The sequence below is a fragment of the Globicephala melas genome, chromosome 14, assembly GCF_963455315.2.
Source record: "Globicephala melas chromosome 14, mGloMel1.2, whole genome shotgun sequence".
Classification (NCBI taxonomy): domain Eukaryota; kingdom Metazoa; phylum Chordata; class Mammalia; order Artiodactyla; family Delphinidae; genus Globicephala; species Globicephala melas.
In genome coordinates, this window is record NC_083327.1 from 21,708,917 (window position 1) to 21,731,159 (window position 22,243).

Below are 22,243 nucleotides of genomic sequence, written 5' to 3' on the forward strand. Positions count from 1 at the left end.
AGTAAAATACTCAATAAATACTTGATAAAAAATTTTTAAAATATGGGCTTCCCTGGTGGCGCAGTGGTTGAGAGTCCTCCTGCCGATGCAGGGGACACGGGTTCATGCCCCGGTCCGGGAAGATCCCACATGCCGCGGAGCGGCTGGGCCCGTGAGCCATGGCCGCTGGGCCTGCGCGTCCGGAGCCTGTGCTCCGCAACGGGAGAGGCCACAACAGTGAGAGGCCCGCGTACCGCAAAAAAAAATTTTAAAAATAAATAAATAAAAATAAAGTGAAAAATTTTTAAACTTATAAAACTTAAACTTATAAAATATTAGTCTCAGGTATTTTTAAATTTATATGTTTAAATAGAATATTTTAGATTATGAAATGACTTAAATTAGCACTATTCACAAAAGACTATGTATATCAATAACTATTTAAAAATCCTTTTTTCAAGTTCCCCAAAATAATAAGGTCAAAGATATTATATAATACAGGGAATGTATATAATACAGGGAATTAAGCATTTTAAATATAAATATTTGTGAGTCCTCAAACTTGAAATACACTTGCTGAATATAAACAAGGGTACAAAAATATCCTTTCAAGCTACATTTTCCAATGTATAATTAGGGAGTAATGAATTTTAATTTCATTAAATTCACCAGCATGTATCTAGAGTGAAATAATTATCAAAGCTATATTTAATTGATACATATAATACTTAGTTCTATAGAAGCAAATCTGATTTTACCAGGTGAGTTGTCCAATAAAAAATTAGAGATAGATTATGTCTGAAAGCAATTACCAATATTACCTGAGATGTCCATTATTATCTTTAAAAAGAAAAAATGTAATGAATGCAGATGTCAGGCAACCAAGTAAGATGCTTAAGGAAGTGTTTACCAAATGAGAGCAGAACCTGGCTTAGAGGTACAGGATGGCCATGTGCCAAAGAAGTCCTCTAAAACCAAGAGAAAATGAAATGGAGGCAGAAGTGATACACCTGCTATACAAAACAGTGGTTCTCAATTAGAGATTTTACCCCCCAGGGGATATTTGGCAATGCCTACATTTTTGGTTGTCACACTGGGGAGGGAAGGGTGAGCTACTGCCATCTAGTGGGTAGAAGCCAGGGATGTTTCTAAACATCCTACAAGGCACAGGACAGCTGTACACAGCAAAGAATTATCCAACCCAAAATGTCAATGGTACCAAAGTTGAGAAACTGATCTAAAGGAAGCTAGTAGTAATAATAACAAAGAGGACAAGATATCTGGTTCTTCTTTGCCTCTACTAACTACTAACTTCATGATTCAAAGCAAATTCAAAGTGTGGGCTTCATCTATTTCACTTGCAAAAATGCAATAGCATTTTGCTTGCCTAAAAACAGGACATCTAAACCAGAGATACCTAAAATGCTTTGTAGCCCATGCTACTCTATGATTTCCACTAGTAAAATGTGAGCAGTTATGTTATCGTAATATATATTCCAGGCCCTGCACTGAAACCTGAGACATACTGTCCTCTTCAGAAGGCTCACATCCTGAAGCTAGGAAAGATTCCTGGCCTTACCATATATTAGTTTTATTTTTGTTGTTTTTCTAGAATTTAGTTTTAAAGAAAGCAGAAAAAATCCTCTTTGGTAATTCTACTGGACAGAAAAGTAAAACAACTCTAGATTTATTGACTTGTTATATCCTTTTGCCCATGTTTCACTGAGAAGCAAATAACCAACACCTATTTTGCAAAACAAGACACATAAATATCCTGTATGGAGGAAAAGTCCCTAATCAACACTAACTACCTACTATGTGCCTAGTACCATACTAGTTGGGGAAGATACAAATTCTCCCAAGACAGTGGGCTCAACCACAGTGAGGCTTTTAATATAACCTCCAAGAGAGATTAGAGAAGTGCTCAAATGAACACAAACAAAGTTGCTGAGGAAGAACAACAGAGAAACATGAAAATCAGGGGGCAGGGGTAAAGGAAGTTTTCTTGAACAAGAAAAATGCATGAATTGAATTTTGAAGAATAATTAGGCTACAAGAAAGTTCTACGCAATGAGAACACAAATATACCTGAGTTGAGGGGAAGTCTGCTCAAGTTTTCTGAGACTAAATTGGCCCAGTGCTCTATGCTGTTCTTGTTGATGTAGAGGAGGTGAAGAGTCGATCTCCTATAAAAATAGCTCAAGGCAACCCCTTGGTATTTCATTTCTAAAAAGTCACAAACTTGGTAAAGATAGTAGGGAGAGGTATCATAGAAAGAAGCAGGGGAAGAAAACGGAGAATTCCATTTTCAAAAGCTTGCTGACATTTCTCATCTGCTTATGAAAGTTTTACTACTACTTATGGAAAGTGAAGTTGTGATTTGAGAGTAAAATTTAATATTAGAGAATTAATACAATTTCTTGGCTTAATAGGTTAGAAAACTTACTCAAAAATACATTTGTATTACTATTTCTATTATCTGATTCACAAGTCTAATTTCTTCTTGCTGTTGTTTTAATATAAAATAACCTGTAGCTTACATCTCTAATGAAATAATTTTGGAAAAAATACAGTTACACAAAGACCTCTGCAACTTCAGCTTTACTTTCCATGTCTGGGCAGTTCCATATAACTACACATGAAATTAAACTTTAACCAGTAAGGAACTGGGGGCAAAGACAAGTTAAATGAAAGTACCCAGTTAGTATCAAGACCAGTTAATAGACCTGAGTAAGAATACTAGAAAAATGAGGGGTACTGAAAGCATGCAGTAAACTCCCTCTTTTTACAGATTAACTGATAACCCAAATCGTTAGACTTGTCCAAAAAATTCCCAAATCACAGTAATACAGAAATCTTTCCACTATTAACAAAAAATACAGATTTATATCATTTGTCCGAAAGCAAATGATGAAAGGTTGGGTTAGATGATCTCATATTATAAAACTGTTCCAAAAGGAACCAAGTCAGTTGTTTTCTAATTACTTTTAGCCTAGTTCTGTGTGGAGCGGTGAGTAGGAGGGACAAGCAACTGGCAATGCCGTGTCTAGTGGGAAGAGGGAGCTCAGACAACCGAATAAACCTCAGCACCTAAACCACTTACCTCTTCTCTCCCACTCAGGCCCCACTGAAAGCCTACTGAACCGTCTGTCCTGTCTCATCTCCAGCACAGGCCCCATCTCCCAAAGTATCCTGGCCCTACTCCCTGGGCCCAGCAAGGTGCCTCTGCCACTCCATCAGTCTGTACTCTTCTCACACTGCTGCAGGGTCGAGTTTCTTCATAGCCCTTTGAGGGCAGAAACCCTGCCTTTATCCAGTTTTATTATTTCTTACTCAGCAATGTGTATAACATACAGTAGACACCCAATTTATTAGATGAAGGCATGAGCTAATATATTCCAAAGCTCAGGATTAACTCTCCCTTAATATCCAAGACTACTGCCATCTGGTATAAAATTCCACTAACTTTGACAGCAGATTCTCACAGAGTTTCTCCTCTTCTCTGGTGGACACAAGTCTAAATAAAAGTGGTCTACCGATAGGGGAATCAAACTCTAGATACAAGTAACATCTGCAGCCTAGTTACTTTATACGTCAAGTACGTTACTCTCCTTTTTTGCTAATCTATGCAGCGTAGTATCACTAAAATAATTTTCTCTGCTCCTAGTACTGGTACGGAGAAGAGCATTGTAAGAACACAGGGGAGAGTCACACTCACCGAATCAGCCGGGCTTCCCCAAGGAAGCCACACCTAATTTGATATTCAAAGGCTGAATGGGAGTAATACCGAAAGGAAGAAAACAGTTTGTTGCAGAAGAAACAGCTGGTGTAAAGATGTACTCATTACAAATACTTAAATTTGCAGCTACCAGTAAAAAGCCCTACTGAAGTTATCAATGAACTTTGACAACAAAAGGAAAATTTATTCTAAATTGACAAAGTGTATGTTTTAAAATATTTCCTCCTAGAAGTCTGAACTCCCCTAAGCATAAGGGATGGGAGCTATCAATAATAAGCCCTATCCTTCTGCTGATTCCAGTATGTCCCAAGATGCTCAAATTAGAGCACTAACAAAATATACATTAAAATACATGGCTGGACAAATCCTGAAAAGCAAAGTGCAAAATAATGTGCTACCTTCCTTGAAAAGTGGAGTGGGAATAAAAATGTATTAACAAATTTGTATTTACTTATAAATGCATAAAGAAACTATGAGAAGATAAGTTAAAAACAAACAACAGTAGATAATTGAGGGAGGCGAGAAGAAGGAGAGGGAGACTTTCTTCTCTGTATTTGTCTTACTACATGTTAAATGTCTGTATTATCTAGTTAAAATTCAAATTAAACATATACCACTGTAAAACACAATTTTTAAAAAATCTACCATTAATTTTTCAATATTAAATGTTATCAATAAAAAAGAACTATCCCTAATTCACTGTGTTTAACATGTATCATTTATATGAAAACTGATTTTGCACTTTATATATTTACCTTCTTGGAATTCACTGATTCCTTCATTTTGTGAAGTCCTTATTTACATTTATTTGTCCTTTTCTCTGCTAACAATATATCATCATTAGCAGTGTCTTTTTGTTGTACAGTAACAGTATATATCTATATCTAGCTGAGGCTGATTACAAATTATTCCTCTTCAGCTGTTTATTTTGTCAACAAAATTCAATGGAAAAGCAAATGTTTTATTTATTAAGAAAGCTAGAACAGTAATATTCTTCTCTTTTCTTCTTCCTTACACAAAAGCAAGCTAAGAATATTTTGCTGTGTTCCAAAAGTTGATTAAGGAAAAAAAATTAAAAATAAACAAGGTGTATTTTCTTCCTTGGCAGTTCACTATTACAATTCTTTGGAAATTATTACATATTTCTCAATTAAAAAAATAACATATTTGGGGGAAAGATAGAATGACACTTTTCCAGTCTGCCAGGAAACAGAGCCCTTCTTCAATTGAAGACCTATCAAAATATGCAAGCAAATGTCATGGCAACAGAAGCTTTCACCATGGTAACATCATCTCTGCTACAGAGGAAAACCACTCTAATTCGTCATGTACTTCAAGACAAGACATTAGACTAATTCCAATTTTCATTTTACAATCTATCCATAACATTCAATATACCTGGCAGTAGTAAAGACTTAATAAAAACATTAATATTTCACAAGAAAGCAATATTAAAATCAAAGCTGACTCTATTTACATGCAAATTGATTAATGGGTGAAACATAAAACCAAGCTGACCCACCTTACAGAAAATCAAGATAGTGATGAAAACATAAAAAAACAATTCTACCACTATTGCTTGAGAGTAAATACTCTAAACTCAATACAGAAACAATTCTGTTTTACTAATCACAATATAGCTGGCAGATAAAACAAGAAAAAGTCTTATTTTAATAAAACAAAGAAAATATTTCAAGTTTTTATTACCACCTCTATTTTGCAATTCATTACATATAATTCTGTTTTTATTTCATAGTGAGGGAGTATTAATGGCACAAAAATTCTTATCTAGAAACGTGTCTCCAGATGACAAAAGTAAAATCAAATATGATTTTTAAAAGGTTAGAAATCAATCATTACTACAAATAAAAATTTACTATGCTACATAAATCATTAAAACCGCTTGCAAAAGCTAGTAAACAAACAAGGATTATCAACTTTATAAATTAAACTTAAAGATCTAATAGCTGTCAAGTAAAAGATCTACTACCTATAGCATATTAAAATGTCAAACGGCCAACTTAAAATATTCATTTTTAGGTAACAAACCACAAAAGATTAGCAATTCAAAATGTCAATGAAATCGTAAGACTGAAAACCTTATATATAAGGGTCTAATAAAACCTATCTGGTTTATGGTATAGACTAATAACCAGATGGAAAATTCAATCTGAAGATACTTCTTTTTAAAAATGATCACGTCAGTTTGTTCAAAGTTTGAGCTTTAAGCCTTAGAAAGACTAGAGGTTCATATTAAAATAAACAGCCAATTTCTTCTTCAAAGAAAACAGCCAATTTCTTCTTCAAAGAAAATACCCATTTTTCTCAAAATATTTAAATATTTTGGCAAGTATAACTTATACTTCAATTTTTTAAAACACTGTTTATGAATAAAGTAATATAGTTAAGTCACCTTTAAATAAAAATATCAGTTACTTTCACATCAACAGCAAAACACAAGGGGAAACAAAAAGGCAGCATGGGATAAAGAAGAGAGTAAGCTGGCTTCAAATCTAGGTTTGGTCTTTAACCTGAAAACAAGGGAAAATCACTAGAGATTAAGGAGGAAGACCACTCTGGATATGGTATGAAGAAAAGACTGGAGGGGGATAAAGTGGAGGCTGCAGGACCAGTTAGGACACTGCTGCAGGGGTCCAGGCAAGAGGCAGTGAACGACAAGTCACACTGGAGTGTGGCAGTGGTAATGGAGAGAAAAGGGAATAATTTAAGAGAGATTTAGGAGGTAAAGCAAGATTTGGAGATGGATTAGAGGGATAAAAGAAGGAAAGGCGTCAAAGATGACATCTAGATTTCTCACTCAAGTAACTGCATATAAGCAACTGAGGGATGAAATGTTGGGAAAGGATCATTTTGTACAGCTTGTATGTTGGCTTGTTTGTTTGGGGAGTAGGGATGGAGTTCAGCTTCAAAGTATACTGAGTTTCTGGTGTCTTTGAGAAATTTAAAAGGTGATATCAGGGTAGGCAATTAAATAAACAAACCTGGAGCTTAAACAGAAATCAAGAGTCTGAGTCAGGCTTACGGGAAATAACTCAAGTGTGGAAGAGATTTCAAGGGAGAGAGCAGAGCATGGTAAAAAATGAAGGTCCAGCATACCGAGCCTTCAGAAACTCTGAACTTCAATGGCTAGTAGAAGACGAAAAGCTTGAGTGAGATGGAGAAGAAATGGCACGAAGCCACGCAAGAGAGTATTTTTAAGGAAGTGTGGACAGCGGTACAGACTACCACTAGATAATCCAGTAAGAAAAGGGCTGAAAAACGAACATGATTTTGCGAGGAAAAAGATCACTGGTGACCTTTCAAAAAAGCAGTTGATACAAATGGTATTTACTTAGATGAAGCCCCTTTTAAAACACAATCTTATCTAGAAGTACAATATATAAAAGAAATAAATCAGGGCTGCCGTGAGATAAACAGAATGCTTACCTAGTAACCTATTCCTGCACATGGTCCCCTAAGGCAGTTCACAGAAACCCAGAACTTTGGAAATTCATGTTTTGAAACCACTGGGCTAGATAATCTTAGAAGTATCTTTTCTGCTTTGATTTACTATAATTCTATAAGTGTAATTTAATCTACTTTTTTTTTAATTGAGGCTTTCATGGTAATTAATGACTGCTGTATTTTAGTAAATATCAGATACTAGTACATTTCTTTATAAACACAAAGAAATATCCTAAGCTTTATTTTCCTGAATATACCATCCATTAGCTTTACTTGTCCTTTTTCTTATAAAAGTAATAAACTAAATGCAATTCTGGATGTGTTACAAGGTTATGTCTCTGAAAAACAGAACATTAAATCAAAAGGTAAATGAACTTTCTTCTAAGCTGGTGTTTGGGGTTTTGCCCTCAATAAAATCATCACTTTAATATAGTATCTTTATCACTGTTCCTCAATATTTTGCCAGGATTCAAAATACTTTCTTCTTCTTTTTTTTTTTTTTTTAGCAGTAGTAATATCTTCTACCTTCTACTCAACTTCAGTTCCCTCACTATAATTACTATAGTGAAGCAGAATTAACTTCTTGCTAAGTTTTAAGTAACTAGCACCAAACAAACGTAGGCCCAGAAGTTTTTACAAAAGTAGATGCACCAAGCATCCTCTTCATTTTTTGCCCTTCATTTGCCTTTGGAATATGTCTCTGGTATTAGAGAGTGGGCTGCAGATTATAAGTCAAGCTTTGCCCATCCTTGACCAGGATCTTCTCTCCACTTTATGCAGCCTCACTCAGATCGCTAAGTTGGTCACTCAAAACAGTCCCTTTCTTCATTTATTTAAACTGTTGGCTCAAGGAAGCCAAGAGATGCAAAACCACACATTGTGAGAAGTTTGGGGGATTTTCTGATAAATGTTGTCGACTAAACATGTGCATTTATATCCACTTTGATTTGAAACCTCACTAAAATGGGAGTTACAGAAAAGAGAATCAATAGAAAAGGAAAATCAGGAAAGAAGACAACAGCAGAAAACAATGTGTCAAATTCTGGAAAGACAGAAAGTAGATGGAGAAGTTAACAGAGCAGAGAGCAAAGAACACTGAATACTAAGTGCTTGCAGCAACCAATACAAAGGCAGAGGAATTCCTGCTGCGTTCCCCAGAACAGGCTACGTGACATAGGAAAACAGATACTGAGAAGGTTGCGAGGAGGTGAAAGGGAGACCTGGTACTGGAAACAGACTGGGTAAAAGTCTTCACAAGGAGCATTTACACCTCCAGCTTCCCTCCTCCACCCTGGCAAGAGGCAGGAGATGTTTATTCTGTGGCAAAACTGAAGGACGGAAGCTCCAGTCCAGAAGATTCAAGAACCACAGAAGAGGAAAAGTGAACCTTGGAGAGTGAAGTGAAAAGTTTACCTACTGAAGAGCACACCCTCGCCCCTTCATCTTCTCCATGCAGAGAATGCTAAAAGCCAGGCAAATGCCACCCAGCAAGACACTAGAGAGTTGGTCTGAAGAATTCCAGGGAAAAGAACTGCGGATTCTAACATTTGCATATCCTCCAAAGTAAAAATAAAGGGTGAAAACATATTTTAACATGACAAAAAGTACAGGTTATCTCTGATATACTGTTTTATTTTGTCATAAGGGTCTAACACTCACCCTGACTGCACTTCATTATTAAAGCTGAGTTCATCCAAGATTTTAGACTTCCCCAGAAGGAAAACTTAGAAATGCTGGCAAATTTTACATTTTAAGGTTCTTGGCCTGATTAAGAGTCCTAAACTTCTAATTCAGAACTTGCTTTAAAAAGAAAGCCTAAGAAAGGAAGGTAACTTAAAACCTTAGAAGGACCAAAATAGAAATGACACTGGGTATTAGGGTCTATGGCTATTAGTTGGAAATGTCATATCAAGCTAAATAACTGCAGCAGGCTGAAAAATGGCCCCCAAAGATATTCAGGAAACTTTATGCCAAATGGTACGCCACTTATACCATAAGTAGATAATGGTATCGCTTACCCTAAGTAATAAGTAGCATTAAAAATTAGACATGATGGAAATGAACCAATGATACTAAACTCCAGTAGAGAACGTTGCCCTTTGAACAGTGTAAAACTAAGTCCACACTCATTTTGTTAAAAAGGGAAAGACTAGCAAATCTTAGATATTCAAAACTAGAAATAAGTATAATTTATAAACTGAAAGAATGTATAAAAACTGGAATGGGACTAAATTCTCATTGAGTAATGCAATGTCATTTAATGCCCTGTCTCTGGACCACCTAAAATCATGTCTCCTCCCACCACTGGAAGCTACACCTGTCTGTAATCAACTCTCTTCTTACCTCCTTATACAAAAGACCTAGAGCGGGGCTTCCCTAGTGGCACAGTGGTTGAGAGTCCGCCTGCCGATGCAGGGGACATGGGTTCGTGCCCCTGTCCAGGAAGATCCCACGTGCCGCGGAGCGGCTGGGCCCGTGAGCCATGGCCACCGGGCCTGCACGTCCGGAGCCTGTGCTCCGCAACGGGAGAGGCCACAACAGTCAGAGGCCCGCGTACCGCAAAAAAAAAAAACAAAAAACTTAAACTGGATTGGAGAACAGTAAAAGACCTGAAAAGAGCTCTACCTTATTCACTGAGAAGGCAATTTAACATTGTAAAAACACTGATTTTCTCCAAATTAATCTAACTTCAAAGCGTTTCCAATTAAACTCCCAACAAGAATTTTTGGGTAACCTGACAAACTGACTGAAACTTTTATGTTAAACCAAATGCCCACAAATACTTAAGAAAATCAATTATGAAGTCATCGTAATAACAAGTGTGGTTACTAGAAGAGGGACAGACTGATAAACCAACTTACTACACTAGACATCACAAGACTCACCTGTCAGGCCATTTCTCTTACATATACCAAAATCTCATACATGCATGGGTCTGAACCACCATGAGTTTAACAGAGTGAAACACTGTAATTCCAGTTATAGTTAGATTTTATTTCTTTCAATCCAGGGAGATTAGACTTAGAAAATACTGGAACTCAAAGATCTAATGTCTATCTTCCTAAAATAGTATTTTCTACTATTTCTGTCCCCAGCCTCTAACTCTCCTCCACCTCCTCCTCCTGCGACCACAAAAGATTTTTCCCCCCATCTGTTTGGCAAGGGGGGCTGGGAGGAAGACAGAAGCCAATCACATACCACGTTATACCTAAATTTGCATAATAGCAGAGTTTTACTATATACGTAAAGCATATATAATATAGCGTTTAATACATAATGTTCAAAAATATTACAGCTTCCTTCCCTTTTCTCCAGGTACCCAGTTTGATGTGTCTCTACGTAACTTCACAACTACCTTGCACCCTAATTTCTAAGGATAGAGTTAGTGAAGGCAAAATGAAGCTCATGACAAGGTGTGGCACATGAAATACAACTCTTTCCTATAAAAGCAGTGGTTCTCCTACTTGAAAACGCATCAGAGTCACTGGGAAAGCCTGAGAAAGCACAAATTGCTGGACTCCATTCCCAGCAGTTTCTCATCAGTAGGTCTGTGGTGAGTGACATTTATAACAACTTTCTGGGTGGTGCTAATGCTACCTTGTCCACAGGCCACATTTTTTTTTTTTTTAAAGATGTTGTGGGTAGGAGTTTATTAATTTATTTATTTATTTTTGCTGTGTTGGGTCTTCGTTTCTGTGGGAGGGCTTTCTCTAGTTGTGGCAAGCGAGGGCCATTCTTCATTGCAGTGTGCGGGCCTCTCATTATCGCGGCCTCTTTTGTTGCGGAGCACAGGCTCCAGACGCGCAGGCTCAGTAGTTGTGGCTCATGGGCCTAGTTGCCCCGCGGCATGTGGGATCCTCCCAGACCAGGGTTTGAACCCGTGTCCCCTGCATTAGCAGGCAGATTCTCAACCACTGCACCACCAGGGAAGCCCACGGGCCACATTTTTGAAAAGCACTGCGCCACAGAGCACAGGTTCTCAAGTGAAGGCAAATTTGCCCTTCAGGGGAAATGAGGCAGTGAATGTGTATATTTTTGGTTGTCACAAGCTAGAGGGGTGGGAGGGAGAAGTAATACTGGCACCTGGTAAGTACAGACCAAAGATGCTGTGAAACATCCTACCACGCACAGGACAGCTCCCCGCAGCAAAGGATTATGTGGCCAAAAACGTCAATGATGTGGAGGGAGGGAAACCTTACCATCAGTAAAACATAATTACTCCAAATATATGATTTGACCATTAAGTTGGTGAAAAGTTCTTCAGTGAGTTTCAGAAATCTGACATGGAATAAATATGCAAGGAATTGTGTTTTTCTTCAAATATTGATAACTCTAAATTTTACTCATCCATGGCAAAATGAAGTTTTAAAAATATTAATGCTTAAAGATATACTGGGCTACAGAAAGAAATAAGCATTTATTTATATAAGGTTATTGGTAGATTTCTAGTAAAGAAACAAAACATTCATTGTGCAAGAGTAGTAAGAAAACTAATTATATTAAAAGACTAATAACTTCCTTGAAAAATAATGATCAGTCATATTTATTTCCTAAGCTAAGTGAAAAGCAAATAACTATTCATTGTACTATTATATGTATTTAGTATAAAAGAAGTATTTTATTTTATAATGAAAATTTGTTTTAAGGAAAAGCAGTGATTATAGCAGTAATCAATCCTAAGTAAATATATCTAAGGAAAATATACTTTATATATACATGCATGGGCATACACGGATACACCTACACACACACATGCACACAGAGACAAATGTACTTACTCCGGTGGGCTGGAAAATGAGACCATCCATTTCATGGCTGACTTCTTTGGCAAAGTTTCCTTCAAGTAGCTATAAAATAAATACACATATTTTTAGAAACACAATAATCACTTTAAAAGTTTTTTAATTTTTTGTAAGCTTTATAAGAACTTCTTAATACATAAGCTTTAAAAATGGAAATACAAAATGGGGGAGGGGGTGATCCAGAGGGACCTAGGTTAATATACTGTAAGATTATTTTTTAATATATGAAGGTTTCCATTCCATGGCAGGCTAGATATCTCGAACAACAGTTCTAACTACAATAACCAAAATGATGGATAAAATATTTAAAAAAATTTTTTTCTTCTTCAGTTTTATTAAGATATAATTGACATACAGCACTCATCTCATACAGATACAAAATAAAAATAAATATATTTTTTCCTTGTGATGAGAACTCAGGATTTACGCTCTTAACAACTTTCATATATAACATACAGCAGTGTTAATTATATTAGTCATGCTGTATATTACATCCCTAGTACTTATTTATCTTACGACAGTGGTCAAAGGTACAAACTTCCAGTTATAAAACGTATTTTTAAATGCACTATGCTGAGCCAGCATAAAAGGAAGGAAGGCATAGGCCAAAACTGAAACAAAAGTAGAAACGCTGGGAAGTAATAAATAAAGGGAATAAAACTAAACATACACAAAAAAGGAGAGAGCAGAGAATCTTGCTTGGGGATAGATGGAGCCGGGATAAGATTGTCTGAGAATGTGTAAAAAGAAGCTAGCTCAAACATGGGGATCGCAGCCCCAAAATGCATTATCTGTGTTATCCCCAAACCTTCAAGCAGAAAAATTTAACCTTTCTTTTTGTCCTACTTTTTGCCTCATTTTTTGTCTTTATTACATTTTTTTTCAAGCAAAAAAACTGCATTGCAAGGAATACACAGCATGAATTACAAATAACAAGCTTTTTCAATGCCATATCTACTGAAAAGCAGAGTTACAGGCCCAACGCTCTCTAATTAGTTCTGAACAAGTAGTTTTAAATGCTTCTCTTCCATGGATTTTTATATTATTCTGAAGACCTGAACATATACATCACTGAGTGAGGACCTACACACTGATTTTCTGCATTTCAGGGAAGAGAGCAGAAGATACTTCACAGAGTCAGGTAATAATGTCATGTTACCCAGAGTCTGGCCAACTACCAAAAAAACATTTAGGATGGTTCTGGGATTCAAATATGTTCCACCAAAATTTTGGATATGCTGTGTGTTATTCAACCACAATCTTTCATCACAATCACATCCTCTAAAACACCACTACACTTAAAGGCAGATTTGCATTCCAAAAGCAACAATCAAAATGTCCAGTATATTGCACATGCCACAAGATCTGTGATTCTCCTCCCAAACTGTGACTTCATCTTCTCTGCCATTTCATTCCTTGAAATCTGTAATTTCTCTAAACTGGGGGCAGTTCAGCAAAGAAAAGTAAGAGCAATCCTAGTTTCTAACTGCTTTAAGACCAATTTGAGTTTGAATAATCTACACTTCTGTAAAGTTGTAATGCTCCTTAGTCAAATTCATGGGGACAGAAATTACAGAGTCTTGGGGAGGAGAGAACGAGGTGTTAGCGTTTGATGGGTACAGAGTCTCAGTTTGGAAAGATGAAAAAGATCTGGAAATATAAGATGGCAATGGTTAAACAACAATGTGAATGTACTTAAAGCCACTGAAATGAATGCTTAAAAATGATTAAATGGTCAATTTCATGCTACGCATATTTTACCACAATTCTTTTTCAACTGTAATGCTCTTGATATTTTCTTTTTTGTTGTGTTTTGTTCTTTCGTCTTATAATGACACTAAGGAAGTGGGGAGCTTGCAGACTGGGACTCTTAGAGCCATATTATCCAGAGTTTGGCTAAATAGGTAAAAATTTCAGACCAGATCTGAAATTGATCTCCAATTCATTCATAGGTTTAAATGACCTACCCATATGAGGAGGAAACTGCTGAAGTAAAAGTTCAATATGGATTAAAAGTACTAATTTCTTATAATGAACTAATGATGGGTAAAGGGTCAAACAAGAAAAAAAATGTATAAAATTGATAATTCTTGTACTTCATCATGTAAGAAAAGGTAACCTACTAATTTATAGTATAAAATCCTGCTGAGGAATGAAGCAATGAAAACAAAATGCCACAATTATCTTTTTAAAAACACTTTTCAAAGGTTAAACAATTTGTTCTTTTATAGTAGGTACATCATTTATGGCAAGTAAACATAGCTTTTCCATTCTTAGACCATCTTTCTCCCATTCATATACTGGACCATCCCTGTAGATAAAGTATATATAAAGTTAACAGTATAAAGTATAGTGTTGGCAAGACTCTAGATAACATGATGTTACCTGCTGCAGAAATGAAAGTAACTTCCTTTTTTATTTTACTCTAACTTTTTAAGAATCAGAGAATTTAAGGGACTATGAAACTTCTTAGGTCAAAAGAATACTGCTTGTTTTCACTCGTTTTACTGCTTATTGATTACTCTACACAATATTTCTTTCTTTACTTAATACATTTACAATATTACCTAGCATATATTAAAGACCTACTATAAAGTGTTGTTGTGCTTGGTTCTTTATATATGTACATAATTCAAAACACACAACTCCTCATGAGATGTATAATTTTTAATTTTATATTACTATTCACTTCACCAGAAAAGGAAACTGAGACCAACAGCAATTAAGTGACTAGCTTCAAGTCAGACAGCTAAAAAAGTAAAATCACTCAGAACAGATTTCAATCAGACTTTAATTAAAAATAAGGAAATAGGGGACTTCCCTGGTGGCACAGTGGTTAAGAATCTGCCTGCCAATGCAGGGGACACGGGTTCCATCCCTGGTCTGGGAAGATCCCACATTCTGCAGAGCAACTAAGCCCGTGCACTGATGAGCCCGCGTGCCACAACTACTGAAGCTCATGCGCCTAGAGCCCATGCTCTGCAACAAGAGAAGCCACGGCAATGAGAAGCCTGCACACCGCAACGAAGAGTGGCCTCCGCCTGCCAAAACTAGAGAAAGCCCGCATGCAGCAACGAAGACCCAACGCAGCCAGAAATAAATAAAATAAATTTATTTGAAAAAAAAAAAAGGAAATAACCAGAGAAAGTCTCTGACTCTCTGAAACAAATGCCCCAAAGACTTCTGAAACTTCCCACGTATATAGGTCCTCCAATCATCATTTAAAAATACAGACTTTAAATGTATTGTAGCATGTACTATATGAGTAAGATACATACAAAGGGAGGTAAAATTCTTGGGGTGGAGGGAAGTTTTTTTTCAGCGATAAAATCTAAAAATTTTCTTAATTTATGTAATAAATATATATAATTCATTTATTCATATTAGAAATCACATATATAAAATAATATGTTAAATTTAAAATATTGCTTTTTTCCAATCATAATTCCTGAAAGAAAATTTATCCAAACTTGTTGTGAGCATCTTCTGTATATCAGTGTCTTTATTGTTAGAGCCAATACTTAAAGTCACTTAACACATTTCCATTATTTTCACTGCTATCTCTGAGTTATAGCATACTTCAAATTATACATGAGACCGTCACTACAGATGTTATCTTAAGCTACAAGTACCGTTTGAATAATATTAGCAAAGTTTTTTCCCCCCTCATGCATTCCTTAGGTCTGTATTCATAATCTTGAAAGTGTTCACCATCTTTAAGGTTATCCTTTTTTTTTTCTTTTCCTTTCTTTCTTTCCTTCCTTCCTGACTTCCTTCCTTTCTTTCTTTCTTTATGGCTGTGTTGGGTCTTCATTGCTGTGCACAGGCTTTCTCTAGTTGCGGCCACGGGGGGCCACTCTTCGTTGCGGTGCGCAGGTTTCTCATTGCGGTGCGCGGGTTTCTCATTGCGGTGGCTTCTCTTGTTGTGGAGCACGGGCTCTAGTCACACGGACTCAGTAGTTGTGGCTCGCGAGCTAGTGGCACACAGGCTTTGTTGCTCCGTGGCATGTGGGATCTTCCCGTACCAGAGATCGAACCCATGTACCCTGCACTGGCAGATGGATTCTTAACCACTGCGCCATCAGGGAAGCCCCTAAGGTTATCTTTTAAAAGCTTTTTATGGGAAAGTTCCACTTTTACTTACGGTGTAAAATATGTCTAACCTGACAATAAATTTTTAAAAAGCAGACAATCTATAAAATCATAGCTTTTGTTAAGGTTTAGAGTGTTGAGGTGTCCATAAAATCAGGTAAACTGAATCCCAGGTCCTCCAAAGAAAGATGAGACACGTGAACCCCTTCAACTTTGGAAGAGCATAAGAGGAAAAAATGGCTGCCACAAAAGTGGGTACAAAGAAAAACTGAAAGTTTGATCAATTCTTAAAAACCAAGTGTGGGTTAGTATAACAGTATAGAATCCCTGGAAGCTCCAAACACAAGAGGACTCCAAACCTACTCACTAGCTCTATTCCCCAGGTTTCTATCAGGATTCACAGGAAAGATCAGGGGTAGGACAAGAAAGATGAGAAAGCCTCATCTTAGTTGCAAACAGACATAAAATCCTTTCCAGACCCTTCCTGATATGAAGTAAAGGCCATCTGAGGATAAAGTCGTCTGCAGCTACACACGGGTCCAGAAACAGCCTTGGTCCAAGGATATTATATTGATAAAAAGGAGAAAAACTTGCTCCTGCCAAAACATCCCACCTATGCAAGGCAAAATTCAGCTGCCAAGAGGGAGAGGTCAGCCCACTGAGGGGAAACCCATCCCTGAGACTCAGGCGCTCAGGGTCTGCTTAACAGCAAGGCTTGAGGAGGAAAATTAACAAAACCCCACAGTCTGCACAAATCAGGCACTGAGTGACAAGAAACAGTCGATTACATATGAGGGAGAACGCAAGAGCACAAAAATAGACCACTATGTGGTACAGGCAAGCAGAGCCCACTGAAAGCTACAAGTGAAGCAGGAACACTGGAGAAAACCCATTTTATACTCCAGTTCTCTCAATAAGCTCAAGTAACAGAAGTCATCTGCTTAAGGAATCTGAAGTCTTCAGAGCACAGAAGATAACTATATAGCAATACAAACCCATGTTAAATACAGATTATTCAACCACTAACCCCACCTCCAGCAAATGAAGCTTATTAAACTTAAAGGAGAGGTATGCCCATTACTAAGCACAAAGACATCTACCTCGGTATATATTGTTCATACAGAAAAAAATGCCCAGCATCCAATCGAAAATTACCACACACACATACAAAGCAAGAAGAAAATGACCTACATTCAATAGATAAGGCAGTCAATAGAAAAAAACATAGGGATGGCCCATATTTTGGAAATATCAAACAAAGATTTTAAAATATCTTTAACATTTTAAAGGAAAAGGTGGAAAACATGCATAAGTAAACGTGGAATTTCACCAAAAAGTTGAAAATAATAAAAAATAAGACAAATGGAAATGCAAGAAATAAAAACATAATATCAAAGAAAAAGAATGCTAATCAATGGGAATGACAATCAATGGGATTATCCACTGACTGGACAGAACAAAGGAAAGAATCACTGAACTTGAAGAAGAAAAGAGTGTAGCACTTTTTCCAACTGAAATACAAAAAGGCAAAAGGGGAGATGCTGGGGTGGCAGGGGTCGGGAGGAACAGAATGAGGAATCAAAGAGCAACGGTAAAGATGTCTTAAAAATACTTACAAACACGTAGACAGAAAACCACAAAGAATATGGAGGACTGTTAACAACAATGAAACAACGTGACCTATTTGACATTTTATAGAACACTGTACCCAACAATAGGAGAAAATACTTTCCTTTTCCAAGTGCATACAACACATTTATAGGTCAAAGTCATACAAGGTATGACTGTGCTCCCGCAGCCTATAGTTTTAAAACATTCTGTCTGTACAGAAGTAAGATGATTCGACATTTAACAGTTTAACTTCCTCTATTCAAATGTAATCTCTGTGAGGTTAAGTATCACATCTAATTGTTCCTGTATTTTTATTTTATTTATTTATTTATTTTTTGCGGTACGCGGGCCTCTCACTGCTGTGCCACGGAGCACAGGCTCCGGACGCGCAGGCTCAGCGCCATGGCTCACGGTCCCAGCCGCTCCGCGGCACGTGGGATCCTCCCAGACCGGGTCATGAACCCGCGCCCCCTGCATCGGCAGGCGGACCCTCAACTACTGCACCACCAGGGAAGCCCTGTTCCTGTATTTTATGCACCTAAAAACATAGTCAAATATACTATCATTAAAAAAGTCAATAGATTAAGCAAATAAGCTCAAAGTGTCAGGTTAACCAGAAGCATAACTTAACTTTATTTCATCCGTGTGAAACCAAATCCATTCATCCTAAAGATTAATGCACATTTATTGATAAAATAAGGCTATGAAATTAGCTACCAATTCATTATGTGTATGGTAACACAGTTTAAAACTGTTTGCCATTTTGCTGCAAAAAACTTAATCCCCCAGGGACTCCCACAGGTTTGATAATTTACTAGAAGGCCTTAGAACTCAGAAAACCACTATATTTATGGCTTAATTTTGGTAAATACATACTGAGAATAACTTTAATGAAATTAAGTTGGTCTCTCCTAAAACCAGTAATAAATATAATTTTGCAAAGTTTAATCATTCTTTTTTAAAGAGAATACTACTTAGATCTCCAAAACCATTTATGTGACCAGACATTTTCTTTCCTTTTCAGGTTCACAGTAAATAGAAGAAAAGTAGACTTCAGTTAAATTTGTTTGTTGATGGGTAAAATTACATCCACAATAAAGAGTTCAAAAAAGATGATACTATTCCTTTAATGTCTTCAACATATTTTCTTTTGGTTTATAATTCAAACATGGCAAATTAACGTAAGATTTTAATTCAGAAATATACAGCTGTTATTATAACACCTGTAAACTAGAGCAAATATTTAATATTTAGAGTACTGTTCTTCCTTACCTTAAGTATCCCCCAAAAGTATACTTTTATAAACTTTTAGAAGAAAAAGGGGGTAATACGAATTAGGGGTCTCCACCCCTGAGGACCGGGCCGCACAGCGCAGGTGAGCAGTGGGCAAGCTAGAAGCTTCATCTGCCGCTCCCCATCGCTCCCCGTCGCCCACATTACTGCCTGAGCCATCTCCCACCCCCTCCACCTCCCCACCCCGTGTCTGTGGAAAAACTGTCTTCCAGAAGCCAGTCCTTGGTGCCAAAAAGGTTGGGGACAACTGATATAAATCATCTTTTTTTTCTAAAATGACTTCTTAGCATTTCAAATGGACTACAGAAAAGAAAAGGATGTTAAGAGGAAGGTTTGAAGTAGGAAGAGTCTATTATACTAACAGATACAGTAACAGAGAAGGCCAGGTGGGGCTCACGGATTAAAGAGCCCCAAGAAGAAAGAATGAAAAGAGCAGCTTCTAAAAGGGGTGCTTAAAGAGCTCATGCAACTAATATACACATGCCTCCACATAATCCCCATCCCAATGGTAGACTCTCATAGCAATTTACAGCTATTTGCAAGACTTTACTTTCTGTTTTTGTATAAAGAGTCCTAATCCTCTGGTCATATCCACCAGCTACTCTAACTTTAACCCTAATTTTTCAATGCCATCTGTCAAACTCACAACAAGGACTTTAGCACTTGGGTCATGGTCTTCTTCTTCATGTGTGCCGCCATCCTGCAGGTCCACTTATATGTGGATATTTTTCAATAAATATGTACTACAGTACTGTACGACCCGTGGGTGGTTGAATCCAAGGATGTAGAACAGAGGACCAACTATAAAGTTATACTGGAATTTTTGACTCCACAGAGAGTCAGGGCCCCTAACCCCTGTGAAATTCAAGGGTCAACCATATTCTACACTGGTCTTCTATAGTAAGAGTACACTATTGCTTCCCAGAAAACACCGGCTACACAACATTGCTCTGATTATGATCATTGTTCTTAAATGTTTCTTCTGCACATCATACTTATGATAGCCACATTCCATGTGTTCATATAAACTTCATTTAAATATCCCACTAACCTCCACACATGTTCAACAAAGTAAGCAAGACTGATGGCACACACTGGTGGAAAACAAAGTAAAAAACAAATAGATGCTCTGATCTCAGCCTAATCTATTCAAACACCTGGTTTATTTGAACCAATTTTATGAGCTAGCATGGAGAAAATATGGAGTCCCTCTATCAGGAAAGATATACTTGCCTTTTTCAGAGCCCATATTTTTTCACATCTCTGAAAACAGGACATATCTTACAATTGATGATATAGCATATTTTAATTGGCAGAGGTCTCTCAAATCCAGTGGTACATAAAATAAGGGAATGGTCTTATAATTAATAGCATCTTATTTGGTAAAACAAGGTACAGAAAACATGGTTCTGGGTGAACAAGAGAGTCCTCTGATAACCTTATGGAACTTCATTACTTAATGCTGCAGAACAAGATATAGCCAGTCCCCAACTTATAATGGTTCTACTTACTTTTCAACTTTGTGATGGTCTGAAAGCGATACACATGCACTAGAAACTGTACTTCAGATTTTGAATTCTGAGCTTTTCCCCTTTTCCCAGGTTAGCAAAATACAGTACAATACTCTCTGGTGATGCTGGCAGTGGCAACTAGCCACAGCTCTCAGTCAGCCAAGTCATCATGAGGGTAAACAACTTATACACGTAGAACTCTTATGTACCCACACAACCATTCTGTTTTTCACTTTTGAAACAGTACTCAATAAATTACATAAGCTATTCAACACTTTATTAAAAAATAGGCTTTGTGTTGTATGATTCTGTCCAATTGCGAGCTAATGTAAATGTTCTGAGCACATTTAACATTGGCTAAGCTAAGCTGCTATGATGCCGTAACCCTGTCACAAGTCAAGGAAGATATCCATGCACCAGAATCACACCGATGATTTACAATTTGTTCTCATGTATTTGTCTTCAGAATCTTAAGCCTTATTAGCAAGAATGCTGGAACTGAGGAGTTTAAGGCTTCTCTAAAGTGACTTCTGAAAGTATTTGTAAAACCATACCCAATTAATTAGATTGACAGGATTAGGCCACATATTAGGATTAATCTGTGACCCTACAATCCAATCAAGTTCTTTAGTGCTTCACTTGCACCCTGTGAGGTCATCATTACAGACTAAATTTCTATGACTAAACATTATACAATATATATTCATATATAATGAATATATATAATATAAACATTATACAATATATATTCATATATTTACTACTGCCATAAGTAGTAAAGCACATAAAATAAGGAGCCCCAAGTCCATTTTCCTAGAAATTTTGTAATTATTTTAAAATTTTATTGCAATCCTTCAACAATGACACATTTTTTTTATATTTTACTTTTGGTAAGACTGGCTCTATTTGGGGTATAAAAATGACTAGATGTGTGTTCGATAACCAAGAAACACAATCTAACTAAAAAATGTATGTCCCTCGTTTTCCTAATCCACTCAAAAGATTACATTTTCACAACCATGTCTCCAAGTCCATTCTAATTTATAATCATCTTTTCAGTTCTTGAGGGAGAACTGAAACACAAATTGCAGGTTTCAAGAAAGTCTGAAATTGTTAATTATCTACTCTTCAAGCAATGTGATGAGGGCAGTGAATTTTTTTTCTTTAGAAAAAAAAATGTACTACTATAAAAGTTACTTGTGCTGGAACTAAGTACCCTCCATCATTTCAACAATGATCACTAGAAGGCTCACTTAATTTTTTATGCAACTAGAAAGGGCAAAGGCTATTATTTAACTTCAATCTTTCATTTTAAAATTCTAATAAAACTACTAGGTCAGACACTAATACCAAAATATTGGCTCACATTGATAAGAGTTACACACTTAAAAAAAAAAGTGTTCAGCTGAAATTGAAGACACTTGTATGATAAGTCAACCCTGTGCCTTTGTTAACCTGTAGTAAATTCACAACCACAGTTGGTTAGAATAATTTATCAGATTTTTTTAGAAAAGGAACTGCCTCCTAATCACTTTAGAGGCCAATAATTATTTTTTCTTCTGAATCTACTAATACCTATCTCCTGGATGTTAATTGTAAAAAAATTTTTAAGCTCTTATACTGAGCAAACATATAGAAATTTCCCCATATAACAATTGTGAGTCCATAGAAATGTTTAAAATATATTTGGCACCAGATATAATGATTTCTTCACGTTTCAGTGAACAAGATTTACTACCCCAAAAGAAGTT

At 36.6% G+C, this 22,243-nt stretch overlaps 1 protein-coding gene across 3 annotated transcripts in view; it reads right to left on the minus strand.

Annotated features, from left to right (window-relative positions):
* Nucleotides 1-22,243, minus strand: part of RNGTT (RNA guanylyltransferase and 5'-phosphatase) — a 250,178-nt gene that overhangs the window by 132,308 nt on the left and 95,627 nt on the right. For all 3 annotated transcript variants that reach the window (XM_030859487.3, XM_030859485.3, XM_030859481.3), the window contains one exon: nucleotides 11,962-12,030. In XM_030859487.3, coding sequence (XP_030715347.1) covers nucleotides 11,962-12,030 — 69 coding nt within the window. The remainder of the gene's footprint in view (nucleotides 1-11,961; nucleotides 12,031-22,243) is intronic.